Genomic DNA, 23,764 nt, shown 5'->3' with positions numbered 1-23,764 from the left:
TGATTTTTTGGGAATTACTAATCCTCCTAAACTAGAAAAGCGTTATCTTGACTAATCTTCAGCCACCAATCCAGCCCCCCAGCCAGGAGGGGAGAGTGAGATTTGAGTGCAATCAGATTCCCGGGGACTCTGGGATTAGAGAAACAGAGGAAGAGATCTGCCAGTTCATCACAGCTTAACCACCTGATCCCTTCAGCAGCAGCCGTGTTCACAGACACAGGCACTGCTCCCTTCAGCTAAACTCATCAGTGCGTCCGTCCAGAACACACAGACCAAGGGCCCACATCTATTAAAAGGCACTTGGAGATTGATTCCATGTCTCAAGAAGACCTGGATAATGTTGAGGGACCACGACATTTGAAGGATTTAAATATCTGCTTGGCATGAATGAGTGACTTCTTCAGAGATCAGTACACCAAACTTTCTCCGGTGTCAATTTTTCAGACTTTCCATGAAACCGCAAAAAAAACGGCCGTCGTGCGCCAAGCATTTTAAACGCACAGCAAAGCACCGATTCTCTCACGGACCAACACGCCTGTAAACTCAGAGAGAGAACGTGATTTAGGGGAGAGAGAGACAGAGCGAACCCCCTGATCCAGCGCCAATCCTGAGGTGCAGAGAAGCCTCGGAGCTCCGTGTGACGGGGGAACATCCGAAAACCAAGACTCAAACGAGAAACACAGAGGAAAATAAAGCCTGAGAGCACCTCATTAACTTTGATGGCGGCCATAGTGGATGGGGGGGGGGGGGGGGGGGGTAGCAGTCGCGCTAAGACTGATGGGGCTTATTCTAGCGCCTTCTGGACTGCAGTAATGGGAAACAAGACTAGCGGAAGGGACCTGATTTAGCAAACCCTGAACAACAGCTGAGAGGTCTGCTGTGTGCTGCAGGTTGGGGAAGGGGGGGGGGGGTGGGGGGGGGTAATAAACGGGCGGCTGAGTCGTATCATGTGACACACTTTTCTTCCAGTCGACTGCCTCTGTTCCTCCCCGCCCCACCCCATCCCACCCCACCCAGCAGCTCTCCTTCACCGCGTCAGAAGGCTGTTTAGTAAACCAGGACAATTCCCTGGGCCCCCCCCTTCCCTTCCCTTCCCCCTGGCCCAAAAGCGGCCCAACGTTCTGCCACTCCACGCCCCTGTGTGTACCCGTTTGTCTGCAGGTACCTGCGACCTGCCACAGATGTTCTGAATTTCGGTTCGAGTTAATCTGGGCAACGGCAGAAGATCCGCTCTCAAATCCCTGACAATGTCCCAGGATACCTTGCTGCTGTGACTGGAGAGATAGGAATGCAAAAGATGCCAAAACAAGTCCCAAACAGGACGTCCTTTCCATACAGCCTTCATGACTGCGATTCACATCTTAATGTCAGGCCACTGCTGCCTAGGAATATTTGAAACTCCTTTGTGAATGTAGGACAGCCAACACCAGGAAGCATCATTTTCACTTACACACTGCAACTCCCCCGTGGAAATCCACTGGAGTTTGCCAGAGAAACGCCACTCCACGATTATGACCTGACACTGAACTCTAAGAACATCCCAAAAGACTGCATATCACAGTGAGAAAAAGATTTGCACTGCAACAGGACACACACAGCTGGAGTCTGGCCAGGAGAACGGGCTAATTAAGACATGTAACACCATCGCTACAAGGACAGCGTCACAATCAGCTCATATAACAGCTCAAATCTCAGATATCAGGGGAAGAATAAAAGGTGTATTATGTTAAGTACAGTGAAAGGGAAAAGGTGTACTAAAAATACACCAGTGGTCTCAAATATAGCTGTAATATAAAGGGATGACACGGGACAATGGTTTTCAAGAGCCAGAAGCCAACATCAGGAACTGCAGTGAATCAAAGTTAACATGTTGTAGATCCAAATATTGATTTAATTGTGATAAAGACAAACACAGGCCAGCTTCAGCTGCACTGGCTTAACATTTTAACAGAACAATAAAAGCACACTAGCTGTTGTCTGGCAGCTTCACAAACACCAGGGGTAGCCTAACGACATTTGTAATGGACAGAATTTTTTTTTTTTTTTTTTTTTAAACAAACAGTACACAGTCAAACAGCCAAATTTTGATCTATTTATAAAGTTATTGATGTTGCTTCTGCTGAATTTTTAAAAAGGCCTGTTTCCTTAAGACAGTCGCATCCTATTTGCTGTTGGCGCTGTAGCTCAATAATGGGTAAAACACAAACCACCAATGGGAGACTGGACTTTGAACGGTGTGCAAAGCAGAGGGATAGAGAGGGCGTGTCCAGAACTAAGCCCCTCCCACAGTAATGAGTGCCATCAAACGAGCCTCCTTCACCTTAAAGTTCATTCAACTCTGTTAATCCCAAAGTCCTTTGTTTCAAATTGACTATCGAGGAGTGTTTCAGTTTTAGTGCACAGCACAGAGTGAGTGCTTACTGCTGTTTGACAGGCTGTGCTCCATTTTCTGGGATGGAAATTAGATGAAATAAGACTGTAAGATACTGGCTCAGCCCTACTAAACAAATAAATGCATAAAACAGCCACTGACTCATTCAGACACTCTGTCTCACCCCCTCCCTGTCATTCACACACACACACACACACACACACACACACTCCCTGCTATGGCTGTGGCATGCCCTGTCTGGAAACCATATAGATGGAATTACTTCTTTCATTTGTGGCATCTGCATTGAGTCCATTATTGATGGGTGAAGAAAGGAAATCCTTGGCTTGTCCACACCCACACACTTACAAAAAAAAATGCACTAATTCAATACTACAACTTCAGGTGAAATAGTTTTTTTTTTTTTTTTTTTAATGGAAGACTTGTCAGCCCTTCATAGAAGCATATGACATTCAGTGGCTTGACAACCACCATAGGTGAGCTTACACTGAGCCTTTTAATTTACTCAATACACCTGAGCCCATTTATACAAACAGAGGTGTTCAGTGTACTACCAGTGACTCCAGCTCACGATCTCCTATTTCAGCCCAGCACTCAAACCCTGAACCTGCACTTAGCCATTCAAAAAGTGAACCAGCAATCGTAGAAATGAATATTATGCATTTATGAATAGATGTTCTCCACATTTAACAGCAGCAGGGTAGGTAAGCAGCGCTGCATTGTCGCTTGCCATTCGCAGAGCACATTAACAGAACATTTAACAAGCAGATAACAGTTCATAAAACTTCACTATAAACACATTACCAAAATTAATAAGAGCTTTTAATATGCACATTAGCATGGGCAGAGACGCATAGCTTCTTTTAATTACAGTGTTAAGGTTATTTCACCCACACTAATTATTTCGCTTTCAGCTTCATACCCAGGTTATTCCGGAAATCTCTGCAGATACAAATATTCCTGCAAGCGTAAAAGAAAAAAAACTTGATTATTTTTCAATTTAATAGATTTATGCTTCCGTCTGTCTGTAGGGGGAAGAGGTTTGAGGTTGGGGTGCGGAGGGGAGGGGGTGGAGCTCTAAAACCCACAAACACAAGAGGAAGTTCTCTGAACTTCTCGTACACTAATCTAATCGGACAATTGACTTGACCTAATCTCATTACCGCCTGACCAACTGCACGATGATTTGTCGGACTGAAAAGCCAGTATTTGGGAATGAGTGAATTGGGCTCAGAAAGAGTCCTCATTTCATTTAAATTATATATTTTTTTAAAATTTTCAAATCAAAGTGTGCAAATCTCCCACTGCAACCTTCCTTGTTAATGTTTAATCAGGAGCTCCTCTTTTGCATAACAATGAATAAAAGATTAGTAACTAACCCGGTTAATACAAGAACGCAAAGCAGTCTGGGTAAATTAACAACTTGTCAGGGAAACCAATTATTCCATGATTCAAGGCTGTATGAAAAGTTGCCAAAGACAGAAAATAATTTCTGTGCATTACATGTTCATCAGAACGTGTGTACCGGCTGTATCTGCTTTCTGTAGACATCCTGGCTAAACATGCTGCAGGTGAACAGCAAAACCAGCACAGAAAACTGCAGGAAGACGTCATTCAAACCAAACTGCAGGAAGACGTCATTCAAACCAAACTGCTGGAAGATGACTTCCAAACTAAACATGCTGGACACTAACCCAGTTCCCTAACCGTTAACCTAGTGCTACCCAGGTATAGATCTGGGCTACTAAATGGGGTAGGCTAAGCTTCACTGGTATAGTTGTAGCCTGATCTTTGGCTCACCAAGTTTACTGGAACATAGTTACACAAGGCTGTATACACATGACCATGACAAGCACAGTGCTATGTAAAGCACGTATAAAGCAAATAACTAGCGGGCAAAATATAATACATGCCGCTTCATGTAGAAAAATGCATAATTCATGAGGGGTCCTGAAGCCGGGCGTGTTTAAAAAGGGGAAGTGCATGTTTGGTTTGCGCAGGGGAGTTAAAGCGATCCCCAGGTACTGCAGGGGTTGAAACGGCCCGTGGCCGACCTGGCGAAACGGGCGAGGAGGCAAACGGGCCTTAACGGACACGAGCGGGGCGGACGGAGGGAGCAGAGAGGCAAAAAAAAAGATAAAAAATGCGACGGAATGAATGACTTTGCGGCAGGCGGCCTGCGAGCACTTTCGCCGGGGGGACGTACGGACGATAAAAAACACGTTGCTACGATACACGCTGGTGGGGGGGGGACAGGGGGGAAGTTCATTAAAGGAGGCTGTGAACGAGGCTGGCTGGAGCTCTCCATCTCCGTAAAGGACCCCCACGCCCGTAATTAGATTTCCCCCCCCCCCCCCCCGGTCAGAGCCGTACTGCGGGGACCCCGGGACGCTCAGCGTCCCCCCCCCCCCCCCCCCCCCAAACGGATGGGTGTCTCTCAGAACGCCCGTTAACACCGCTGGGATACAAGCTTCGGACTCCCAGTCTTACCGCACACTCACTGCCTGCATTCCCTATGAGCTGCGTCTGCTGTCACAGTGAAAAAAGAAACGCTTGTTAAAAAGAATATTTACCTGAAAAAAAGACTGCCACAATTTAGTTTTATTTTTATAGAGCAGGCAGGTAGAAAGCAGAGCAGGTAACAGATGGACAAGGGCCCAAAAGGTGAGAGGGTGCCATTCCCTGCTCCCTCCCCCGCACGCGTCTTGCCAAAAAGTTTTGTGTCTTTAACAGTTTCGTGCCTGCACTATTAACTGTCACCATATTATACCGTTTCCCTCCGCTGAAAATTTAGAGAAGAGGAAAAGCAAACTGAGTTAAACAACTGCAAACAGAGTGCGCTGCACTAACAGGCGAATTGGAATGATCCACAGGTGTTGACTAACCAATCAGACTTCATTAAAATGTAAATGCCTCCAATGAGCCTAGACCATTGGAGTGTTGTTTTCCATCTTTAGTCTCAGGCCCACTCTTGGTTTTCACTCCAGTCAAATCACAGTGCGAAACACAATCAGCCCGTCAGTTAGCCGATCTCTGCTCTGAAGGGGCACGTCCAATCAGAGACAGCCCTAGCCCACAAGCAACATCAGCGACGACTCAGGACCCCGCAAACCACCAGGGGGCCCCCTATTTATTCTAAAATAGATCCATTATTCATAACGTTGGATTGGGAGGGACCCCAAATCAAATCTCGCTGCAGGCCCCTGAGAGGCCAGGGCTGGCACGGACCCGTGAATATGCAACACCAGCCGAAAAATAGACATCTGCCCTCTAAAGAACGAGCGTCCGACTCCCTGAGCAACACGGTGGATGCATGACCTCTTACGCCGCCATGTTTCTGCCACAGCACTCAGTCACCTCTGCTGAAGAGGAGAGACCTGGAGGTGGAACCACACTGGAATCCCAGTCCACACAGATGACTGAATCTCTCACCTCACCTTGCTTACCTCGACAGGAAAAGGGAAACGGTTACAGACTTATGGTTATCGTGTATCATAAAAATAATTTTTTAAAAAACATCAGGATGGCTTGTCACGCATCAGTTGCTTTCTGTGTTTATACTGCCTTTGAGAATAAGACTACAGTCCTTCAGAGCGGGCACAAGGGCACTGCCACCTGTACTACAGCTGCATAAAAGCCACAGAACACACCGGAATTACATGGACTTTCATGCAGTTACCTCACAGCTAAATTAAATTACAACGCTTTACATTAAGGCAGCCCGCACACAGCCAAGCCAGGAGTCCCCCCATAAGGATGCATCACAGCACTGGTGATTGTTTAAATTCATTTAAAAACACCTCTAGCATTCCCTAGCCACTGAAATCCAAAAGCCATAGAACATGAAATGCATTGTACAACAGGCACGTTGTAACAGCAGGCTATAACAGTTTATGACTGATGGTGTATATCGATAATTAAACTGATTACTGGAAACAAATTATCTTGATGCAGTGGAGCATGGTTTGGATGAACAGAGAAACTCTAAAATGGAGTGTTAACCCAACAGAATTGGACCTATATTGGTCGTCTTTTCTACGTTACTCTCCTGTGAGAGTGTGTGTGTGTGCGCGCGAGTGCATCTGCCTGTGTGCAAGTGCGTGTGTGTGTGTGTGTGTGTGTGCGCTTGTTTGCATGCATGCGTGTGCCTGATTGTGTATATACACACACACAGATGTATTTCATATGTTTAAACATGCTGGATCATGGCCCCTCTCACCACCATTTACCTCCTGTGAATTTCCTTTTCTAAACAAAAATAAAATAAAATGCAATCCAGCACAAGCAGATAAGTCTCCAGACCTCCATAAATGCTTTTCCATTGGTTGAGATCTGCGGTGTTTTTTATTGCAGGGACGAAGAATGGCCACAAATTCTCCAGACAAACCAGATGGCCAAGCTCAGTGCCCTCTGCCCCTCGCAAGCAGTAAAAGTTCTGCCACTTGCTCAGCGCTGATCATTAAACATTTCAAATTTCCTGCCTCTCTATGAATATTCAGCAGGAGGCGGGGCCGAGAACAGAGCATCTTTCGCCACAACGCTGGTGGCCAAGTTCCGTCCCTTCGTGAATATTCATAGACTCTAAACCTTCCACTGGATGCTCCTGTCAGCAGTCAGCTGCTGCTGAAACACAGGAGCAGGGAGGGCAGAGGGAGCGCGGAGCTCACCATCTGGAATCCGTAGAGAATCTTTGGCCAGGCTCTGCTCGGGTTCCTGATGAACTCAGTGAGCATGTACAGGCTGTTCATAACCGCAAGCGGCACCACCAACTCAAAAACAGGGCCTCTGACACTCAGGAGAGAATGCACTGTGCTGTATTAGTCCCCCTTTGTTACCGCCATAATGTTAGATAATTAACAGAAGAATTGCCATCTTTCAAAGGCCGGACCACTGGCAATGGGAGAGGCTGCCTCATCTGAATCAGGCTCGCTAAGGGGGATGTTTAAATGTGTCACAGTGCAGTACGGGATGACTCTTCTCTGCTGATTCATACAGAAATTAAGTCCACACTGTTCCAGTCCATATTCCACAGAGCCCTCAGAAAGAACTCCTATTTTCTGCTTGTCCATCACATATCAGTATTAGTATCCGTGTCAGTATCAGCTGTAGCCTGTCTCTCATTTACAGCCTTCAGACAGACCCAAAATGTCTGACCATAAAACTTTGCAACTATGTGTGAAACAAAGGCTTCACACATAGTTTATACTGGGACTGTATGGCATGTGGATGGAACATTAATGCGAATATGAACATTTTTACACTGTTCATATTCGCATTAATGTTCCATCCACATGCCATACAGTCCCAGTATAAGATCCCACACTCAGCACGAGCAGGTAGACAGCATTTTAAAGGAAGTTCTCTTTACCAGGCTAAACTGATCACAAAAGGGCCAGGTTGGCAGGTGGGGTTACTCAGCTATAAGCAACAAGCCTTCCTCCCTCCTTCACTGATAATTCAGACGATACGCACGTGACAGAGACTCCATTTTGCAGCCCCGAGTTGTCGTTTATGCGTGCAGTACCCCTGTGCTCAGTTTCCAGAAGGAAACATCAGGAAATATAACAAAGCAGCCTTCTTTTCTCCTGCCAAAAGTTTGCCCACAAAGTTTACCAGAGCGTTCAAACACAGGTTGTGCGGGGGAGGAGGAAGGAAGAGAGAGAGAGAGAGAGAGAGAGAGAGAGAGAGGAAGAGAGAAAGGCAGCGTTCGCTCTCCATGCTAATAAAGCCGCTGCTGTTTCCACTCGGCTCTGCCAGGGCCACAGGCCCAGCTACGCTGAATCAGCACTTCTGCCGCAGACCCTGGAAATTGCTGCTCTCCGGCAATAACCACCCATTACAGCAGCCCAGCCTGAAGGGTGAGGCGTGTCCATTTCCATTATTACAAGACCAGAACTTTCACAACATGTTTACCGCTGCCTTTTTACAATTAGCTTTAAAAACTTTTAAAAAATAAATAAAATAAAAAATCCTATGCTTTACACACAACACTTTCAGTACATCCTTGAACTAAGACAGCCGTCAATACGAATGCACTTTACAGTGCGACGTTTCAAAGCAAATTTGCGCATTTAAAACGAGGGATTAACTGCTTGGAGAAAATAAAGCAGCACAATAGATACCTCCTGCTTCTCTGTGAGATTTACTCGCTGGCTTGCAGTCCCTGGAAGTGCAGGAGCATTGATCTCCCAGAGGAAACGCCGAGCCCGGAGTTGTGAAGCGGCACTCTTAATTACACTGGGAACTTTAAAAGGCCTGGCAGGCGCGAGTCAAAGGAATCTGCAGACAAAAGGACGACGCGCACGGCCGCAAGTCCTACCGGAACAAAAGCAGGGATTTATGGTCCTGGGGGGTGGGGGGGGCAGCTCCCAAGGGCCTGGCATCACTCTCTGGTGACGTGTGAATGCCCTCTACTTGCCCCCCCCCCCCCTACTCCATCCATCCACTGCACCTACACACGACCTAGGGGCCTGTGGTAGGCCTTGCTGCCTGGCTGTGCTCCTCGCCTGTTTTTGGGCCTCGTCTCCAACTACAGAGCCAGGCTTCTTGCAGGGTAGGCCCGAGAACCTGCCCCTGAGAGGGGCAATGGGCAAATATACACATTTATACACACACACGCACATATACATATATACATGGACACACACAAATGCACCCATATATACACATGTACACACAAACACACACACACAAAGATATACATACACACCCATGCACACACACACACGCATACATGCAATCACTAAAGGTCCAATCCTTCTGTCAGCAAAACAGGAAGCTGAAAATTTCTATAGGATCTCTTGTATGCACCAAACACCGATGCATTTGAAATAATTGAATGAATTGGCCTATGCTGGCTGTTCTCCTTCAATACATACTTTAACAGGTCCCCTGTGGTTCCTTATGAAGCCCGAGATCCGACAAACAAAAGGTTTCACAGCACACAGGGAAGAGAGGAAGGAAAGTCTGAAGAAAAATATAATTGTCAGCACAGATTCAGGAGAGGGGAAAAAACCAGGCCTTGTAAGTGCAGTGTTAAGATGTGTCATTATGGTACAAGCAGAACACATTCAGCTCTATAAAGAAATGTTCCAAGAGTGCTGCTAAGACCATTTGCAGAAAATTGCACAAACTCGCACCAATTTAGCCTTGTTTCCTGTTCCTTTTAAGGCTATTTTCACCGTACTTTTGTTCGCGTCCCTCCGTATGACTAAATTCACACAGCGATATACAAAATGCGCATCTATCAGAAATCAACATTTTGGGGGTGAAAACACACATTCACAGAGCTTCATCAACAGAAAGAAAAATGCTTGACCGGGTGAAAAATAATATACTGGTTCTCGCTGATTAAATGTAATAGCGAGTGTTTGGGGGGGAAAAGGAGGCAGCCCCAGCTTAAAGGAATCACTGGTCTGAGGAGACTAAACGCGGCGGCCATGTTGGCTCTATCTTTCCAGCCTGATGCCGTAATGAGGCAGCCTGGGATTACCGCGGCGATCGAGACTCGCCGGCGGGTACGGCCTGGCTTACAGCGTCTGAGACGGGTCACCCGCCCGCCAAAACAGCAAAGGAGCAGTCCGGTGCAAAAACAGACCAAAAAAAAAAAAAACTAACTCCCCTCCATTAATTCGGAGAGGAGTTAAGGGTTACGAGTATTATTTCTACCCCTGAAGGAACTTTTACAAACAGAGCTGCTGCTGCTGCTGCTCGAAACTTTTCAAAAATGTCCAATTACTGAGCAAACAATAACAATACAGCACACGGTGCCCATCAACTGCAGCAACAGCTCCCGTGCAGCTGAAATTTGGGGACTGCGAGCACTCTCATTCTTTAAGGCTATGAAGAAACAGGGGAGGGACGCACACACCACCGTGAGCTGAATTACTTTACTCCCCGTCCGCTTTGCCAGGTTTTCCCACAATGGCAGTTTAATAATGTTGGGTGTCCAAACACAGCAGCTTCTCCTCTCAGAAAGAACTGCCCCAGGGGTAAAAACTGCCCAACTCCACTCCACTACAGAGGTGCATCTGTAGCTGCTTTCAATCACACCGCATGTCAACAAGACAACTGCGTGGCTGTGTGGTCCCCGCTAGTTTGGCCCCGCCCACAGGCCCGCCTTATACGGTCTGACATATGCAAGTGAGGCTGTTTGACAGATGCCCCTCTCCCCATGCAGGTTAACCCTTCGACCTTTCACCCTCTGTCAATCTGCCCCTGAGAGCCCGCCCACACCAGCAGCTGAAGGGACGGAAGCCCCAGGGCCCCGGAGTGGCAGGGGCCGCGTCACACGCCAAAGTGCAAAGAGCAGCACACCTTCCAGCAGTCAGCCACACACACCGGGCTTCTGTCAGCACAGCTCACAAGCCCGGCCCAGGACGACACGTACAGCACGCATCACAGAAGCCTCGAGCTACAGGGGCTTCCGATTGGACGGAATACCAGCCCGGCACAGCAGGCCCAATCACAGCAGAGGTCCACACTCGGCTCTCCACCAGCTCTCTCCACCAATCAGGACGCAACGCCGCGAACGTTGACACGGTGGAGCGTGGTAAACAGCCCCTGTGGCGCCGGCTGTAACCGAGGCCAGAACCGGGGCAGCACACAAACGAGCCGCCAAACCCGGGCCGGCTCGCGTTCTGCAGCGACGGGGAGAGGAGCGGCGCCGCGTTATTCACACCGTACCCCCCCGCCCGCGCTGAGAGTGAATGGACCGGGGACAATGGCCCGCCGCACAAATGGAGGGCCCGTAAATGGAGGATGAAGAGGATAATGGAAGATGTATTTGAACAGGGCAGGCTCGCCTCCTCACCCGCGCTTCACAGGAAGCGGATCCTGGAGTGGGGACGGCGGGTAAACAGAACGCAGGCCGAGCGCAGGGCGAGGCGACGCAGCGCACACAAGCGCGCCCGATTAACAGCGCTTAATTACACAGGCTTACCGAGGAGCTGACCCGGCCTGACCCCTGCAGCCCCCGCCGGTCCTGGCCCGGTCCCTGGTTCCAGCGCAGCTCTGCCCAGGCTAACCCAGTGAAGCCAGGGTGTGCTGGGCCTCCAAACGCTCAGGGGCCCAGAATATTCTAGAAAATCCCCCCCCCCTGACAGGACGGTGTCTCGGCCCAGCGGGAGGGTCCACCACTTCCTCTGCCACTCCTTTTTACCCTGATATCTTTATCCCTCTCTTTCTGCACTCATTCCCTCTCTCTTAGACTCTCTCCCCCCCATCTCTCTCTCATACATCCATCCGATCCTCCTTTCCCTCCCTATTTTCAGTCTCTCTCCTTTACTCAGCCTCTGTAGCATTGTCATTCGCCAGATTTCTCTTTCTTCCTTCCCTCTATCCCTTCATTCAGCACAAGCTTACTCTGTACTGTTCCTCTGCAGAAAACACTCCCATGTGACAAAACACAAAAATGCAAGACAGAGAGAGACAGAGAGATCGAGAGAGCGTAGCTGGATTCTTTATCTAGTGATCTTTTTTTTTCTTCCCCCACCCCCTCAAACATACTGTCAGCCCAGGAGCAGCAGTATTAATGAAGTTTGATGACAGTGTAGTACAGGTTTCAGCATGAATGTGAGACGCCTGTAATCTGCTCATAGCACAAGCATGAGCCAAGGCGAAACGACCTAACCGGTAAGACATTCGCCCCTTTACACAGACAGAGTGATCCGTGGGCCTCCTGCACAGAATCCTTTCTCTATCAAACCTAGCCATCCTCAATAGTTTGTTTTCTGTGGTTATGAAATAACTAACCGGTGTATTCATTTCTGCATTCATCAGGTACTGCCTGTAAACAATAATAAAATGACAAATTATTGCAGTTGTGTACTCAATGTAGGCTGATGGTCAGGGTACATGCATATTGTGCTCAATGAATGTATAATAGGCTAAATGTCTTTGTATAATAAGTCCTTAATGACACTTAATGTAAATTCTGTAAGCTGTAAGTGCAGACAAATACCCACTGAACTTAGACATTCACACCGCCAAGCTAGCAACACATTCATTCTGGCTAAATTATATATGTGTGCACCACTAATTAGAAAACACAGAGCATTCTTTTGTCAAACCATTAGAAACAATCTAATGTGTACAGCCGTAATTTCTGAGGAGTGGGTAACTCAAGGGGTAACAGACACAGAGTATGACAACTAAATGCAACAAACACAATAAGTAAAGCACGTGCTACCAAAGCTTTGGATCACCAAATGGTCGCCAAAAAGCAAGCATCCTGAGCAGAGACAGACAGACATCTTGTCAGCTGAACACTAGCAGGGACACTTTGTGATGGTTTAGCTCTGGTTGTGTAGCTATCCCTAAGCCAGAGCTCCCATTCATCCAATTCAGGATTCTCTGAGGGATTCTAAATGACTTTAAAAGAAACAAGCCCTTTAAGGGCTATTTATCACGTTTGCATTCAATCCGGGCATGCCTATGCACCTCTGCCAAAACCCACGGCTCTCCCAAATTATGTTTTTTCATTACCGAGTCATATTACTCTCCAGTAAATGGGTTCATGACAAGGGTTCTGTGCTTCCTGAAACGTCACCATCCATTTTACTCATAACACATTAATTAAAAACACTTCAAGATGTAAACACATTGTTGACATGTAAATAAACAAGATTAGTCTGCAGATACCACTGCCACTTTGTATTGTAAACTGTAAATAGTAGCAAATAATTTCCAACCAGATTTCATAATGAAACTATTTTTAAAATTAATGCACAATATGCATTTTATATAAAGGGGCGATTGCTAAACAAACCGAAAACCGAATTTATTATATTCAATCGGTCTCGTTCCTTTTTGTGAAAACTCCAGCTTGACATTTGACTTCAGAAATGATAGGTCATTGTGCTATTTTGAACGGAGTATCTGGTAATTAAATCCACTCACGCACTCACTGGGCCTCTCTACAGCACGTGACTGTGTTGCCTGTAGACGTAATTATAACCGAACAATTCAGAATCGCAAACAGTAAGACGGTAGGCTGCAGCGCAACACTTTTTGTCCCCCCCCCCATTGCGTGTAGACATGCAAATAAAGAGATTAAAAGTTGTGCACTCCTAGGCCTTAACACATATTACCAATCACTCTTCCCCCATTCTCTCTGCTACCACTTCACACACTCACTCCGCACATACATGCACAATTTTGCACGTGTAAAAAATGTATATATAAACAAAATATACACGTAAAATGATAGATACATACAATTTTTTTGCTTTTGGATAAGTTAAGGCTGCAACATTTCAATATTAGTGGCTTTTTATTTAGATAAAAGGAAATCTTATAAATGCTCTACACCACAGAGACTAGGTCCACGTACAAATGCAAACGCGCAGGAGAGAAGGGGTCATCTTTTTGCTAATAAAAAATAACTGAATAGGTTCTATCCCGTGATAAAACATCCCCATGCGCTGTGCTGACTCGAGTGTTCTCTCACTCGCTCCCTCTCTCCACCTCCCCTCCCCCTCCTCCAAAAACAGCATCAAAGCAATCAAAATGGTAATGTTCAGCATGAATGGGGGCCCATCCCCCATCATGAAACTCTGCAGACTTTTCTCCATGTTAGGAGCAAACCAACACCCCTTCCCGCACAAAATGGAAGCTTCCACTATCAAACTGGAGTGCTTTGCGAAAACACTACAGCAAATACCGTATAAACACGAACACAGTCGTTAAAATGAGATGAACTACAAAATTCAAAAGCACACGGCGACCTCCTCCCTCCCACAAAAGCGGATTTATTCAGTATTTGAAACACGTTTCTTTCATTTACGAAGAAACGAAAGAGAGAGGGGGGGGGAATCAAGGCGCTGTTCCAAGTGCTGAAAACTGCATTCCGAAGGAAACGCGATCGATTAAACTTAAGGAAAGACCAGATGCTTTCAAACGAACGACATACATAATGGCTAATGACAGAACAGAAGCTGTTTTGTTTTCTGTATCGTCTCGAATGCGCTGTGTGTGTTCCCTGTCGTCGCTTCTGGAACTTTGCAGAGAACTGAGAGATCGGGAGTGGGAGCATTGTGACTTTAAGCTTTCAATGGCATCTGTTCGTGGTGCTGAAAAATAGCTCCTCTGTAGCAAGCGAAAGAACTCAACAATCAACCGATCTGTGCAGCTCGACTGCAAAATAATATCTCCAAGCATGACACATTTACACGCTAAATTTGCATTGTTCTCGTCAGTTTTTATATTGGAACACTGTTTGATGCAAGATTATAAAAAGTGAAAGTGTATATGGGCGAAGTCAAATCAAATGCTTCCACGTCGTCATGTGACCAAGAAATAATAGGCTACCTCAAGACTATAAAGTAATGAATAACTCCATTTAAAACGTGAATCCAACCATTTGAGTACATTCAGCACCGTTTACCCACACATATTTCTGCGGTGTTTGATTCTTAAAAAGTGATCGCTGACTACTTAAGATCCTTTCCTTTAGTACTCTCCAGAAACATGTCGACCTACTCAAAATGGACGCTAAATTTTTCAACATTTCACGTTACACAACTTCAGAGTGTACTAAACAAAATCACAATTTACGTTAATGGCTCCTCTAACACAAACTGTTTACGCGTACGATGCAAACACAAATCGAATACTTTTGAAACATTTTGCTACAGCACGTTTTATCCTGAGCATGTCGGTTAAACACAATACCAGCCTACGCCGTGACGTGAAAAAATCATAGTAACTTAGCACAGATTAACATATTGACAGAATCTTACTTGTTTTTCGCTAAGGGCTGTTATTCTTGTTTGCCTTTCGTGTAGTTGTTTCTTAAGCTCCCCATCCTACAATCGAACAAAACACAATCAGTAATCTATAAAAACAGAAACAAAACACCAAGCATAACACATACTGTAAAAAACCATAAACGAAACCGTCGCGTTTTCCTGCAAAGTCAGGCTAAGGACAAAGCACCGAAGCGGTCGCTGAGTTATGGGCGAAATGCGAGAAAAGAGATGTATGCTGATAAAGTTTTTCCACTTACTCCCAACACAACTGCCTCATTTTAAAGACGACGACCGTACTTTAGAAATATCAATTTACCTGTGGGTCTTGCTTCATCTGTGCAACTAGTTTCTAAGCGGAAAAGGAATAAAAGAAGAATTATAAAAGTGTTTCAAGTTAGTATGTAAGAGAGGAACAAAGCGGCGAGCGTACACAGCGAGCCCGTTTCTTGCCCCTCATAAATATTCAAGTCTCGTTCAGATCGCTACACTGAATCACCGCATTATTACTCAAAATCCCTGATTCTCTGTAAGGACGGAGACATTCCCAAACTACTTCAAAAAGTACATTAACAATGTCTCTTCAAACACGATATTATGCCGTCACCAAACACCGAGGCAAAACATTAAACATCGCCGACTTATTTCATCGGAATACACGCCGTTCACGTTTGATCTCAGAATTTTTTTTCGCTCTCGCTCTCATTCGCTCAAAAGACCAGTAAGGGTATAATAATTTCTTTCATTTACCTGATGACACTGGATTTCAACTTTCAACGCCTCTTGTAGGCCTTGTAGTTCCATTTCCCGACTCCCAAAGCACTTTTCGATTACTTTGGAGGTAATCGAGGCTAAGTTTCCGAAAAATAAAGAATATTTTAAAAAGCGACAATAACAATCGAAAGAAGAACTACTCAGCCTGCAAAGCAAGTTCTTGCTTCTTTACTGGGAGCAGGACTCATCACTGACTTTACGCCGGTGAGCAAAGTGCTCAGAAGACTGCGGAAAGATTTCAGCACCTGGACAGATCCACTTCTAAATGAGCGCGGCACAGACATGTACAATCCGGTGGGTCAAAATATTTTTCTTTCGATAATTGCGAGTTGAAAATAGAGGACTATATTTTGTCCGAGTCCGCGGCTTGATTTCACATTGCCTCGGGAAAAGTTGCGCTTCGGCTGTCAATGCTAATTCGAAAGTTCCCGGATGGAGCAATGAAAGAAGCACAGAACTCTCCCCTCGTCTGTCTTTCTCTCTCTCTCTGTCACACGCATACATACGCTCAGTCATGCGCACTCCGGAAATGTACACAGGCAGTCAACAATATTGCAAGGGAAACTATTTAAGAAACTCCTTGAGTGTTAGCAGTTAGTAAACGGTTAGGAAGAAAAACGGCATAGGGGCCATTCTCCATAATAAATAGCTAGCGTCGTCTCAGACATATTTGGGGGGGATATTTTGCAGATTCTTTGCTGTGTGTTACAAAGTTAATTTTAATTTCATACATTAAATTGCTCCATTTTCCAAGAAGCCTAAACAACCAAGCAAAGCAGAAATATATTCTCTTAACTGCAGACAAGGTTATTTGTGATTGTCAGTGAAATCATATTCAGTATATTTATTCCCCTGCTCATCATGTGCAAATATCTGGCATTATTCTCTGAAGTACTTGATAGGCTGTAATGTTTTTTTTTTTTAATTATACAGTCATTCAAAAATACAACAAAGACCTTGAATGTTTAATGAAACTTAAACATACTTGACAAAATAATTCATACATTTCAAAAAGTACAACAGATGCTCTGTTTAAAACAGCAGGAACATGTTCATCAAACCAAGTGAATTTGTGGTGATAAACATAAGTTATTTGAAATGTTTCAGAGCAAAATGCTATACAGTATGGATCATTTGCATATATTTTAACAAAATATCAACATAGGTTAATGAATTTACAGGCCATAGTTGCTTTAAACCAAACTTGTGCCTTTAAATGTATTTTAAGTTGACTTTTTTTATAAAATTATAAATTTCACTGAAAAAGTTTTGTATTCCATCTCAAAACGAACAGCTTGAACAGCCTCAATCTATTTTAATGTGCAGTATTATATTTGTGCATTAAATGTGTTCCTTCTTTCTATAAAAAAAATTGTATCCAAAATTCAAAAGAATATGTATATTGAGAGTGAGTTAGTTTGACTTTAGTCTTGCTGCTCTGGTGGACAGACCTTGTATAACACTTACTACAGCTGGTGATGTAGGCCTCTCCTAAAGCCTGCAATATTTACCCTCAAAAGGATTTTTATATAAATGACCAAATCAAGACCGAATTGTCTCCACTTATTATACTTATTATAATTGCAATGGTAAGTGGTACATTTCAGATTATTCCAGGCAAACTAATTCAGTACACGCAACACCATCATCAAGTAAACTGAATTTACTGTTGAACATTATCCAATACATTCTTAACTAAATAAATAATTACTAAAAGGTGGATGCGCTTTATATATAAATAAAATTACTCACTTTCTCTTCTCAACCCACCCACCCCCCTTTTCCGTTGCTGAAGGATTTGTCTTCCCCCACGGAGGCACACAAGCCAAGGCGTAATTGGAGATCTTTTGATGTGTGGCGCGCGGGGGGGACATGACGAGGGCCAATCAGGAGTTCCGCTGCTGCATATGCCTTCGGACCCGCAAGAGCAGGGATTGCGAAAAACCAATCAGCGCCCTGCAGTGAGCTGGGCACGGCGAAGATGTGAGTGGAGAGCTGATGTGAAAGGCAATAGCATTGCTGAGCATTATAGAAACTGAATAATAAGGGGGGGGGGGGGGGGGGGGGGGAACCCAAAAAAAAATTCAGACATATCGCCGAAAGATATGTAGTCACACAAAACGGTCGCGGTAGATTAAAAAAATACATTTTAAAAAATTACAGGGCATGTTAAAATATGTAACGCATTATATAACATACTATTCAGTTGATACACTCCATCGAGAGTGATTAGGCTATACAAGAGGGGAAAATGTTGGTCCAAGGAAGTAACATTCGTCGCAGTGAAAGCGTACAAAATTAAGCGAACCAAATTAAGTACCTTGGACAGCGACGTCACTCTGCAACGCGCATTTAAACACCAAAGGCAAAACTCCCTGTTACAGATAACCGGTCCGTAGCTGTCCTTAAAGAATAACTTATTTATTCATGGAGTTCACTAGCCTTGAGCCATACTCTATTGGCCATGTTAATTTAATGCAAACCCCCCCGGGGGATTTCTCTTTCTTCCCTTTTTTTTTTTTGCTCAACCAGCGATTTCAAGCATACTATGAAGGGCAATTATTCTGTCGATACATTTCCAAATAAAACCCTGACATTCAACGACTAAAACATAGATATTTTTATAAACGCTTTAGCTGGGCTAAAATTGTTCAAGTTATTTCGACGACTTAAAAATGGGACATTTAAGCGTGCAGTTAAGGCCCTTCCCCCCACTCCGGCTCAAAGCGCGCTGCTGCTGTTGCTGCTGCGGCGGCAGCGCTACATAAGCTGCTACTTTTCATTTCATGGCTCAATGGTGAAACTCTTGAACTCCCTTCTGAAAATGACCGGCAGTCGCATTCGATTTCAAGATGCTTTCACAGCCGGGCTCGGTACGGTGGCGTCACAGCTTGCTCGTACAAACAGTACGAAGCTGCTGCTTCTCTTTCTAGTCTCTCTCTGTTTTTGTTTAGCTATGATTCGTGAAGAAAAAAAATGGACGAATTTGTAGCATTTTGTTCAACTGCTACTCTCGTTTTAAGCATAATTAAACTACAACGACAACAACAATAGCTAGAAAGATTATAAGTGTTCATTTATATCAGTTTGATAAACGACCTGCTGATTACTTCGCGGGAGAGATTTAATCATGGGCAACGTGTATGGGTTGAATTCAGCTAGGCCTTTAAATCACCTTAATTAGTTTAAGATTTAATCATATTTAGTCAAATGCTCAATGCCACTTCTTTTAGACAGTTATTTATACACAACCACTGAATATTTCTAAAGTATAAACACAACCAAATTGGCATCCATTAAACACTAGAAAATAAACAAGCTATTTCTCCAAAAAAAAGTTCAGCAATTCAATTATATTTAGTTATACATTTTTTGATAAATATGAATTATGAAACATACTAAAAATAAAGCTTCAAATATTGACCGCCATACGATGACACTGAATTGAAATCAGCCGTAAATGCAAAACGACAAGCATGACGACCATTAAAGTCAAGGTCAACTTGGACCTCCATTGTACTCCACGCAGACGTGAGGTGAACCAGAGACTCATAATGCATTCTTTTCACAGTGCTGAACCTCTGCAGCGGCTCAGTACACAAGGCCATGCTGTATTAACCATCAGCATCATCACTACAGCAGTCTGGGGATGAACGTATTGACAAGAGCATGAGAGTGAAGACTAGCTAATCCACACCTTGGAAAAAATAAAAACCTGCTCAAATACCTATTCTGGAGGCACCCTGGGTGGGTTTGCTGCACCTGCTGGGGTGGCCTGTACAGTCCTGATCCCACACAGAAGAATCAACACACAATTCATTGGTAGCACACGCATACCTTTCAATTAAAAATAAATAATGGAATAATAATCACAATAACCAACGTCGCAGAAGAGGTTTCATTTTATACATTTTTCAAATTTGCAACCCGACGTGACTAGCAGAAATCTCATTACAGGCATTTGGCAGACACCCTCATCCAGAGCGACGTACAAAGCGTACAACCAAAACCAGGAACAAGAGTGTTGAAAACCCCAGAGGGAAGTACAGTACCAAGTGCAGGGAACGACCGCGCAGTTTAACTTGGACCCCGTAGGTTAATCTGATTAACATAACAAAAAACAGCAACAAAGCAGTCTACGCAAATAAAACAAGCGATAGTCATTGCACTTGTGCCTACTCAACTAAGTCAACAAAATCTCAGACGGTTGGACCTCATAGCTACTCATGGGTGAACGCAGCACCGCCCGAGCATCGCTGAGCAGCGAGGCCTTCACTGTGCCGCTCATTTAACAGGGGAGACAGGCAGGTGAGCGTTACCGTATCTCAGGGGGTGAATGACCCAACAACAAACTTTCCCAGAACGGAAGGTCTGTCACTTCAGCAACGACGACGACGCGGTAATCATCCTCCCGCACAGAGCGGAGAGAAGCCTGCGGGCCACACTTAGCATTTATTATAATCTTTAAAGCATTCAGTTTTCCTTTACTTAATCATGAGTAAGCATGCTCACTATTCGGGGGGGGGGGGGGGGAAACTATGCTTCATCAGGGACCGAAACCCATCCTCTCTCTCGAGGTCGTCAAGGCGATAAGATTCCGTGTACACATCCACCGAAAGGTCAAAGCCGCCACATAATGGAGGGGGCTCAGCTCGCGACTGCGCCTCGCTGATAATTAAATATGCATAATTATGCAGATGGATTCAAGTGCAGATAATCAGCCTCAGCAAATATCAGGATTTAAATAGCAAGTTCAGGGTGCTAGCTAGGTCTCATTGATTATTATTTTTTTTTGCAGCCCTGAATGTCTGAATGGGATTATATTCTCCGGGTTAAAATGGGGACCGCCCGCAGTTTCTGTTGAGGTTTTGCTGGGAGCTTTCTGGACTTTAACTGAAATAAAGGGGGACTCAGTGAAGCTTGCAACCCAAGAGCAAAATGATTACGAAATCAGAAACGTGGCAAAAATAGTCATCTGCTAACTCAAGCATTAACTGTGCCATTAATGTACTACGCCTCATTTCATTTCCTTGTTCGGATTCGTATCTGCAGGAAAACAAATTAATTCTGGTTCTGAATTCTGGAAAAGCTTTTTTTTCCCCCCCCTTCCAGGAAAACCCCCTGACAGCCCATCGCTGATGCACCGATCCCCTGGCTTCTGTGCATTCAGGGGCATACAACAGGCCTGCTCACTTCACAAGGCTGAACATCAACAGGCCTGTTCACTTCACAAGGCTGAACATCAACAGGCCTGCTCACTTCACAAGGCTGAACATCAACAGGTCTGAATCACTGAAGTGGGAGCCCAGATTTGCAAGAAGGCTTCATTTCTCAGAAGCTGTCACACATTCATATTATTCCACACAAGCATTTATTCTTTCATTTTTTAAAATAATTGAATACAGGATATAATAACATCCCACCCGTCCCTGGACTGACAAGGAGTAACTTGATGTGGTTAATATTGTTTATTTTCCGTCCGCAGCTAGCCAGCTACCTACATACCTCTACTTTGAACATCCAAAACGTTGAATTAAATGGTCACACATGGCCAAGAATGGTGTTACGAGCGTCTGTTTGACCCCACTCAGGCATTACCGCACAAGCCACGCAGACCTGCGCAGCGAGGAGGGCATTACCAGCAGCGCAGCGAGGAGGGCATTACCAGCAGCGCAGCGAGGAGAGCATTACCAGCAGCGCAGCGAGGAGGGCATTACCAGCAGCGCAGCGAGGAGGGCATTACCAGCAGCGCAGCGAGGAGAGCATTACCAGCAGCGCAGCGAGGAGAGCATTACCAGCAGCGCAGCGAGGAGGGCATTACCAGCAGCGCAGCGAGGAGAGCATTACCAGCAGCGCAGCGAGGAGAGCATTACCAGCAGCGCAGCGAGGAGGGCATTACCAGCAGCGCAGCGAGGAGGGCATTACCAGCAGCGCAGCGAGGAGAGCATTACCAGCAGCGCAGCGAGGAGGGCATTACCAGCAGCGCAGCGAGGAGGGCATTACCAGCAGCGCAGCGAGGAGGGCATTACCAGCAGCGCAGCGAGGAGGGCATTACCAGCAGCGCAGCGAGGAGGGCATTACCAGCAGCGCAGCGAGGAGAGCATTACCAGCAGCGCAGCGAGGAGAGCATTACCAGCAGCGCAGCGAGGAGAGCATTACCAGCAGCGCAGCGAGGAGAGCATTACCAGCAGCGCAGCGAGGAGGGCATTACCAGCAGCGCAGCGAGGAGGGCATTACCAGCAGCGCAGCGAGGAGGGCATTACCAGCAGCGCAGCGAGGAGGGCATTACCAGCAGCGCAGCGAGGAGGGCATTACCAGCAGCGCAGCGAGGAGAGCATTACCAGCAGCGCAGCGAGGAGAGCATTACCAGCAGCGCAGCGAGGAGAGCATTACCAGCAGCGCAGCGAGGAGAGCATTACCAGCAGCGCAGCGAGGAGGGCATTACCAGCAGCGCAGCGAGGAGGGCATTACCAGCAGCGCAGCGAGGAGAGCATTACCAGCAGCGCAGCGAGGAGAGCATTACCAGCAGCGCAGCGAGGAGAGCATTACCAGCAGCGCAGCGAGGAGAGCATTACCAGCAGCGCAGCGAGGAGAGCATTACCAGCAGCGCAGCGAGGAGAGCATTACCAGCAGCGCAGCGAGGAGAGCATTACCAGCAGCGCAGCGAGGAGAGCATTACCAGCAGCGCAGCGAGGAGAGCATTACCAGCAGCGCAGCGAGGAGAGCATTACCAGCAGCGCAGCGAGGAGGGCATTACCAGCAGCGCAGCGAGGAGGGCATTACCAGCAGCGCAGCGAGGAGAGCATTACCAGCAGCGCAGCGAGGAGAGCATTACCAGCAGCGCAGCGAGGAGAGCATTACCAGCAGCGCAGCGAGGACAGCATTACCAGCAGCGCAGCGGGGAGAGCATTACCAGCAGCGCAGCGAGGAGAGCATTACCAGCAGCGCAGCGGGGAGAGCATTACCAGCAGCGCAGCGAGGAGAGCATTACCAGCAGCGCAGCGAGGAGAGCATTACCAGCAGCGCAGCGAGGAGAGCATTACCAGCAGCGCAGCGAGGAGAGCATTACCAGCAGCGCAGCGAGGAGAGCATTACCAGCAGCGCAGCGAGGAGAGCATTACCAGCAGCGCAGCGAGGAGAGCATTACCAGCAGCGCAGCGAGGAGAGCATTACCAGTAGCGCAGCGAGGAGGGCATTACCAGCAGCGCAGCGAGGAGAGCATTACCAGCAGCGCAGCGAGGAGAGCATTACCAGCAGCGCAGCGAGGAGAGCATTACCAGTAGCGCAGCGAGGAGAGCATTACCAGCAGCGCAGCGGGGAGAGCATTACCAGTAGCGCAGCGAGGAGAGCATTACCAGCAGCGCAGCGAGGAGAGCATTACCAGCAGCGCAGCGAGGACAGCATTACCAGCAGCGCAGCGGGGAGAGCATTACCAGCAGCGCAGCGAGGAGAGCATTACCAGCAGCGCAGCGGGGAGAGCATTGCCAGCAGCGCAGCGGGGACAGCATTACCAGTAGCGCAGTGCGCCGTCGGTTGCTACGTCTCCTGCGAAAAAAGGTTACCGGGGGTAACGCCGCCTTTTCACACAGAGAGGGCAAATTGCCGTCAAGTTCGGTGTCATTCGACGTGAAAGAGGTTTATGCCCTTGATTTTATCATTTTCTCTGCCACAATAGAAGCAATTACACGTTCCAGCGAGAGATCAATATCCACTCCGGGGACGTGTACCTGTCACTCCACCACCCCCAAACTCTCCCCCCTCCACAGTACACAAACATGGCAGACTCCTGCGCCCGGAAATGTAACGCTGACTAACGAAAGGCCACGATGAATGAAAAAGACTCACCCGCCAA

The 23,764-nt window shown here is 46.3% G+C and overlaps 1 protein-coding gene across 4 annotated transcripts in view; it reads right to left on the bottom strand.

Annotated features, from left to right (window-relative positions):
- phf21b (PHD finger protein 21B) overlaps positions 1–23,764 on the bottom strand; it is an 88,401-nt gene that overhangs the window by 56,022 nt on the left and 8,615 nt on the right. Inside the window, exons 1-3 of one of the 4 annotated variants that reach the window (XM_035401739.1) lie at positions 15,889–16,374; positions 15,458–15,490; positions 15,133–15,198 (exon numbers count right to left, since the gene is read on the bottom strand). The exons of 1 other annotated variant lie outside the window; for it this stretch is intronic. In XM_035401739.1, the coding sequence (XP_035257630.1) occupies positions 15,133–15,198; positions 15,458–15,490; positions 15,889–15,942 (153 nt within the window). In that variant the 5' untranslated portion in view covers positions 15,943–16,374. Of the gene's footprint in view, positions 1–15,132; positions 15,199–15,457; positions 15,491–15,888; positions 16,375–23,764 lie in introns of those variants that run through there. 2 more of the 4 variants (XM_035401740.1, XM_035401741.1) reach the window with 2 other exon arrangements.

Source organism: Anguilla anguilla, chromosome 19 (genome assembly GCF_013347855.1).
Source record: "Anguilla anguilla isolate fAngAng1 chromosome 19, fAngAng1.pri, whole genome shotgun sequence".
In the NCBI taxonomy this organism is placed as follows: Eukaryota; Metazoa; Chordata; class Actinopteri; order Anguilliformes; family Anguillidae; genus Anguilla; species Anguilla anguilla.
Note: the sequence above shows the minus strand (reverse complement) of the source record. Positions and strands in the feature narration are given on the sequence as shown.